The sequence below is a fragment of the Condylura cristata genome, unplaced genomic scaffold, assembly GCF_000260355.1.
Source record: "Condylura cristata isolate star-nosed mole 26May11 unplaced genomic scaffold, ConCri1.0 scaffold00028, whole genome shotgun sequence".
In the NCBI taxonomy this organism is placed as follows: Eukaryota; Metazoa; Chordata; class Mammalia; order Eulipotyphla; family Talpidae; genus Condylura; species Condylura cristata.
Window position 1 is genome coordinate 18,121,062 of NW_004567129.1, and position 7,336 is coordinate 18,128,397.

The 7,336-nt window shown below is 56.0% G+C and overlaps 1 protein-coding gene across 1 annotated transcript in view; it reads left to right on the top strand.

Moving 5' to 3' along the window:
* Positions 1-656: 656 nt before the first annotated feature.
* The window catches only part of TK2 (thymidine kinase 2, mitochondrial), a 13,454-nt gene continuing 6,774 nt past the window's right edge, over positions 657-7,336 (top strand). The window contains exons 1-3 of the mRNA XM_012730789.1: positions 657-709; positions 3,021-3,110; positions 6,362-6,435. Of these exons, the coding sequence (XP_012586243.1) occupies positions 3,027-3,110; positions 6,362-6,435 (158 nt within the window). The 5' untranslated portion in view covers positions 657-709; positions 3,021-3,026. The remainder of the gene's footprint in view (positions 710-3,020; positions 3,111-6,361; positions 6,436-7,336) is intronic.

A 7,336-nucleotide genomic window follows, 5' to 3' on the forward strand; every position in this document is an offset into this window, starting at 1 on the left:
GTCTAGAACGACCTGCGTCTCGGGACGTGCAGAGTGTCAGAGAGTCTAGAACGACCTGCGTCTCGGGACGTGCAGAGTGTCAGAGAGTCTAGAACAACCTGCGTCTCGGGACGTGCAGAATATCAGAGGAGCTCGCAGCCATATAGAGGGTGCCAGCTGAGGACCAGAGGCAAAGCGCCTCCCAGGCTGAGGCAGGGAGTGTACAAAAGTGGGACTCAGCTGTTGGAGTGCTGGGGACAGATCTCAGGGACAGACAGAGGCAGAGCAAGCTGCTGAGGTCATGGAGAGCGAGTGGGAAGCTGGCTGCCCGGCTTCCCTCTCGGCTTCTGCCAGCTCCCTGCCCTGCACGGAGTGGGCTGCCAGGGCCCGGAGGGAGTGTGCAGAGTGAGTGAGAGCGGCCCACCTTGCTCCCGGGGTCTGCCAGGAGGTGGGGTGTGCTTGTGCTTCTGTGGGGATGGGTGGAGCTGTTCTGGGACCATCTCTGGAACCACGTCTGGGGTCTGGGTGCAGTTGAGGAAGCCATTTATGGATGGAGTTGGGGGCTTGAGAGAGGGCTGCTCAACTGTGTGGCCCGGCCCGGAACAAGGGTGGATGCCCTCACCCCCACAGAACTCAGAACCCAGGAACACAGCTCTCTGATACTTTCTCTTTCCAGGTGCTAACAGAACCTGTGTCCAAGTGGAGAAATGTCCGAGGCCATAATCCTCTGGTGAGTGTGTCGTTGGCTCTGAGAACCGGCAGCTTCCACTTAAAGCGCCTGGGCATGGTGGTGCTTGCTGGGGCCTGAGCCTGCCCCGCCCTGGCCCCCCATGTTGGTCCCTTGCCCTGAGCCCTACCAGAGGAGAAAAGAGCTGGGCAGTGGCAAAGGGCAGCTGACTGCTATTCCGAGGCCGAGGATCTGCAAGGCCTGACTCCGTGTCTGCAGAGCCCAGGGGTTTCCTGTCAGCTGTCCCGAACAATCCCAAGCGGTCAGTTTCGTCCACCCGGGGTGTGGATCTTGCTGCTCACTGCACCCCGAGCCTTTCCTGGCCGTTGTCGCGTAGGTCTCCTCAGGCCAGACCCCAGGACCTATTGCTAAGTGACGAAGTGCCTTGACAGACCTCTGCGGGGGGTTTGCACTTGGCAATGTCCAGGGGCTGCTTCCAGCGCACCCTGAAACCACCTGTCGAGGTGCTCGACCTAGCAGGCAGGCCCTTGACCCCTCCCCCTCCTTCCCTGTTCAAAGTCTTGCTCCACTGCCTGAAAGAGATGGACGGAGTCCAGGCCCTGTCAGAGGGAACTCAAGGCAGCGGTCATGGTCTGGGCTCCTGGCCTGTGTTGCAGGGTGGCAGTTTCATTGTCCAGCGGTGAGCTCACAGCTGAAGCAAGACCATCGCCGGTAACTGACACCTCCAGGAGGAGCCTGACGGGGGGCCTGTGTGTCCAGGCATCGCCAGCAGCACGCTGGCTTCTCCCGGGTGGTTGTGTAGACTCTGGGTTCCACTGGCCTGGGGCCGCGCCTTGTGTCCAGCACACTGCCTCGCGTTCCATCCTCCCTCGCCCGATCACATACCTGCCACGTGCCAGATACCACCCTAGGTACAGGCCCCGTGAGCAAGTCCAGGAGCCGGCTCTCCTGGCCCAGCGTTCACAGTGGGCAGGCTGAAGATAGGTGCATGACTCGGTGGGGTGCAGAAAATCGGGGCAGGTGAAAGGAAGTTCCTGAAATAAGGCCAGAACTCAGTCTTTGAATAAAGAAGCCCTGAGGTGCCGCCGGTACCAAGTGCATTCCAGCAACTTTTTTTTTTTTTAATACTATAATGGTTTATTTTCACATCATTTTGTACATTTTTTTTCCATCTCAATTGTAATCCCTGTGGGTTTCCCATCACTGAGTCACCCATGTGCCATCACCATAGTCCTGTGCACTTCCCTCTCCCCCATTTTTGATCCCATTCCCCACTGCACCCCCACAAAATGTCTCTGGTATATGGCTGTTCATTATTCTTATTATTTTCTCGCCTGGTCCATTATACTCCTGCTATGAGCAAAACCATCCAGTATTTTTCTTTTTCTTTCTGGCTTATCTCACTAAGCATGATATTTTCCAGCTCCATCCACATTCCAGCATCAGTTTTACAGTAAAAATAAGGCGGGAGCAGAGCTACCTATTCTGTCTCTTTAGCCATGCCCTGTTGTTTCTAAAAATACATTTTTATCGCGGTAATATTTTATAACATAAGTTTCAGGGGTACAGGATTGTAGACTTCAATATTTTTACCCAGGTTTCCACTCTGCCATGAAAAGCAGTGCTGCTCTTTTGCCGAGGCCTGAACCCGTCTCTTTTCCCGAGTCGGGTTTCTGTGGCAGAAACCCAGGCCAGAGCGTTGCTCCTCACCCACCCACAGCACGGAGCCTGCGGTTTCCAGTGCCGAGCACTGGGCTTTCATTAGCCAGCACCGAGGGGAAAAGCAAATATTTGGAAAAATGATTTGCAAGTAGAATGTAGAGCAAGGAGTGTTTGCCTCTAGCGGTGGCGAGGGCTGGGCTTCTGTTTTAGATGGGGTGCTGCAGGAGGCGCCTGCCTCTTCTTTGAGCAGAGACTTAGATGGAGTGGGGGGTACGCAGTGTGGCCCTCGAAGGAAGGGCATTCAGAGCGAGCGCACAGCAAGTGCAAAGGCCCTGGGGTGGGTTTGTGCTCGGCTGTCTGGGGAGCACAAAGGGTCTGATGTGGCTGGAAGCCCTCTGAGCCGGGAGACAATAGTAGAAGACTGCGAAGGAGATGGAAGTGGGTGTCCAGGGCCCGTGGGCTTGGGGAAGAGCGCTGAGCTTCATGCCGAGAGCAGCGGGAAGCACTGAGGGTGCCGAGCAGGTTTATGTCTGTCTCTGTCCACTCCTTTCTGAGGCCCTGCGACCACGCCGGCTTCCTCTCTGGCCCCAGCTGGGCCCCATGCGAGCTTCTCGGGATGACGCTCAGTGACCGCAGAGACCAGGGTGTGATAGGGCACTTGGAGGTAACAGGCTGCCTTGTCCTCTTGCAGGGCCTGATGTACCGGGACGCCTGCCGGTGGGCCCTCACGCTGCAGACGTACGTGCAACTCACCATGCTGGAGCAGCACACCCGTCCTCAGGTACAGTGCGGACGTCTGAGCTCCACCCTCATTGTCTTCAAAGTAGGGGTCTTGGACTGCCGGGAAGGGAGCGCTCCCAACGAGGCCTCTCTGGGCCTTCTACCCTGCTCAGCCCCCTCTCTATTCCTGCGCCTCTGTGAGGACCACCTCCCGTGCCCCACCCCCCCACTCTCATTAGCCACCCGGGCCTGGGTCTTCGCTCTGGCCGGCCTGGCTCAACGCCACTTCCTTAGCTCAGTTCTGCTCAGAGTTTGGTGCCAGGAACAACAGCCGCATCTGGCCACTTGTATTTTTGCGTACAAGAAATGGGGTACAGGCCAGAGGTGTGTGTAGGGGGGCAGGGGGTGAGAGGACCCACCAGAGGCAGAGTGGGGAGGAGAACAGTCAGATCTACTGAAACACACTGCCGAGGGGAGCAGGGGGCGAGGAGAGGGCTGCTGCGCCCTGTGGGTCAGCTCCCTGGCCGGGATAGAAACTGCTGCCGTGGCTGCCCATTGCTGCACAGCGCTGTGCTCTAACTCGTTGCGCCGCCAGGGAGGCCCGCAGCTGGCCACTTGTTAGAAAGTGGCCATTTCCTCGACCTGCTGCCTCGGTGGATCTGGAGAGGACGCCAGCATTTGTTGCCTGTCAGCCTTCCCGGTTTCTGTGGTGCATCTTCGTGTGCGCGTTTGAGACCCACTGACCGAGGGCCTCGCGTTCAGCGCTTGCCCTTGAGAGAAAGAATCTGCTGGGCTCGGCTTGGGTCGGTGTCCAGCCCCGGGCCAGCAGGGGTCAGTGCAGGCACAGACACGGCTGCCCTGACCCTTTCCTCAGCGGGTGTTGTCGGGCACTGGCCCCAGTCACAGGCTGTCAGAGGGCAAAGCAGGCAGGCAGGGCCTTACGGTGGGAAGGCGGCGTAGGCGAGCAGAGATTCCAAGAAGGGGGAAGGGGAGTGGACACGAGGCAGGCATGGAGTCCGAGTTGGGTGCAACTGCCCCTCTTTTCAGCAGGTCTTTATTTATACTGTTTAGCAAGCAGTTAGTTACAATAATGCATCAGGTAAGTTAATAAGAAATCAGCATAAAAGTTCTCAAGGAAGAGGCGAACAGTGTATCCTCTGCCTGACACTTTAGGGCACACTAGACTACACATCTCTGTGATAACTTTCATGTATACGATATTTAACTGTGACTTCAAAGGATGAGGGGTCTGGGAAAGATTTAGGGGTCCTGGGGAAGGAATAAATTGTGTTAGCAGAGTCCTCAGTGATTATCTAAAGAGAAGCTAATGGCTAACTTAAGGCTAGCAGAGAGTAGCTAGTGTTTGTTTTAGGAAAAGGTTAATTAAGACTAGCAGAGAGTAGTTAGAGATTAAGAAAAGGGTAAATTAACACGAAGTCACATAATTATGCATTAAGCAAAACCTGTGTCAATAATGTTAGGAAATGTCCATGAGTCCTTACGCCCTGGGAGTTTTATCAGAGGTTTTCTTTTTGTTTCGAAAGACCAAGGAAACTTCCTAGGAGTCTTGATGCTCTGGGGGGGGGTGGGGGAGGTTGGAGCCTATCTCTCCAGGAGCTTGCCTTTTGTTTCTAGACACAAAGGAATTTCCTGCCCTGGGGAGGCTAGTACTTTGCCCCGACCAGGTAGCCAATTTAAAAAGCTAAGGCAATCCACTTGCAAGCTGATGGTTGCTCAGAATATATTTGATATGGTTATACAAAAAAGAGGTTGTGACATAAGTTAGCAATGGAAATTCTGATTTTTCAGAGCTTTTCCCTTCCATCCGGAATTTGTCGGTCGACAGAAGTTGCAGAGCTTGTGTCAGGGTGTGAGTGAGAGGAGCCTGGTAGAGGAGAGGCTAGCGGGGCTCCTGGTGGGCACCATGGGTCACAGGTGCATGCATGAGGAGGGCATTGCAGGCTCCCTGGGGAGGGCACAGGGGGCCCCTAGGCCAGGCCACTGACCAGACAGTTTGGTCCAGGGCTGGGCACTTGCAGCTGTAGCTCTCATTCTCCGACAAAGCCGTGTCTTTAAAAAATGGAAAGATGTGGGCCCCACCTGGTGGTGCAACAGGTTAGTGCAGCACTGCGAGCTGGCCACAGGCACATCAGTGCTGTCCCAAGTGGCTCCACAGACCTCTCCTGACTCACCAACTACTCTCCTCAGAAGTTTACTTCGTCAGTCTGCCTGTCCTGCTCCCCACTCTGTCTCTGGTGAATCCTCTCACCACCCCTGCACCTCTGGCCTGTACAGTTCTGAATGCATAAATAAATCTTTAAAAAAAAATGGAAAGATGTGGAGCCCTCCCTGGTGGCACAGCAGGTTAAAGCACAGCACTAAGAAGCTAAAGCCACTTCAGCATGAGTTCCACCTCCACCCCGGAGGTGACCCATATGGCCCACATGGCGTGGCAGACCTCTCCTGTCTTGCCAGCTGCTCCCCTCAGCAGTGTACTTCGTCGATCTGCCAGTTCTGCTCCCCACTCTGTCTCTGGTGAAGCCTCTCACCACTCCTGCACCTCTGGACTATACCCCAGTTCTGAATGCATAAATAAATAAATCTTTTTAAAAAATGAAAACGTGAGCAGAGCAGAACCCTAGGAACTTTGTCTCCAAATATCTGTGTAAATGGTACAGGCCAGAGGCTCCCAGCACTTCTTCCCCTCCCCTACTTTTCGGTGTGGGCACTCAGATGCAAGCCCAGCACGTGTCTGGTGCCGGGATCTGCATTTCTGCCTCCTGTGCGGTCCTGCACAGCTTGGCTTTCAGGGAAACAAGCCGTGAGGAAACCAGCTCCTTTTGTTCACACTGGCTGGGTTCTTTTGTTCTCATCAGTGTTTTAATGAGGAAACACCGAGAACCTTTTGCAGATGTGACTCTTTGGGGACACCCCCGTGTTCCTCTACTTAAGACACCCTAGGACAGAGGAGTAGAAAGCAACAGAGCTGAGGAGAAGTGGAGGGGACTGGGGAGGATGTGGGTGGACAATCCCCATGTTGGCGCTTGGCCATGCTGGACAGCACTTAGCCATCTTTCTAGCACTTTCCCAAACCCACGTTGCAGTTGAGAACCTCCATGAGAGAGGCTGCTGCACTGGCCCCTGCGTTGCAGGTGGTGGGGGGCGGGGGGGAGGGGCACACGGCGGCCGCAGGGCTCTGTGCCGGCCGCCTCAGTCTCCCCGCTGCTTCTGTGCTCAGCGAGACCACAGGCAGGGCCGCGAGACTGTCTTCAGAGTTTCCTGTGTTGGTGAATCACTTTTTCTTTCCTTTAGACATTACCTGTACGGCTGATGGAGAGGTCCATTCACAGTGCAAGATACGTTTTTGTAGAAAACCTGTATAGAAGGTACTGATCATTTCCTAAACCGGTGTTTTTTAAGACATGAAACAGGAGAGTGGTTATTCAGGTGGCAGCCAGGGTGCCCACCGGGCCCTGTCGGCCACTGGCTGCAGCCTACCCACCTCCCACAAGGCCCCAGTGGCCCCGGCCTTCTGCGCCGTTGCCTAAGGTGTGTGGCCAGAGGCCCCGCTGGCCTTGGCGGGCTCCATGCTATGTCTGGGGGCCCGCTGGCCTGGCCTGGCCCTGCCAAGGGTGAGGCGGCCACTCGTCTCCCTTCCTGTCCTCCTGGACGAGCCCGCCGGCCTGGGTGAGCGGGCTCCAGTGGCCCTGCGTGAGGGCCTAGGTGCTTCCCTGGGTCCTGGGGGTGACAGGGGAGGGGCGGCGGCTGGGGGAGACAAACAGCGGGCGACTCTCGCAGGACAGAGGCTGGCCCTGCTTTTGAGGCGTCAGCACCGGTCACACATGCTGTCCCCAGCCTGAGAGGCAGGAGGCCCTGGTGGGGTACGTGGCAGAGGGGAAGGGTGGAAGGAAGGTGAAGAATCGGAGGGACAGGCAGGCAATCTAGAGAGTGCAGATTTGCTGCGGTTTTCACTCAAAACTGCCCCCTGCCCCGTGGGAGCGGGCCCTGTTATACAGACATGTCGGGGAACTTCCGGCGGCCCCTCGGTGCTGGGGCCCCACACTCCTGTCCTGCGAGGGTCACCTGCTGTTCGTTTCCTCCAGTCGCCGCCCCTTCGCCTGTCACTTCCAGGACCCAGAGCGTCAGGGGGACCCCGGCTCCTCGCTTTTTCTCTCCTGCCCCTCTTCTTTCTAACTCGCTTTCCTTTTGAGTTGACACTTTCAATATGTGTAATGTCCCTCCTCCCTCTCGATCTGAAAGCTCACGTTTTAAGTTTTGGAAACCATA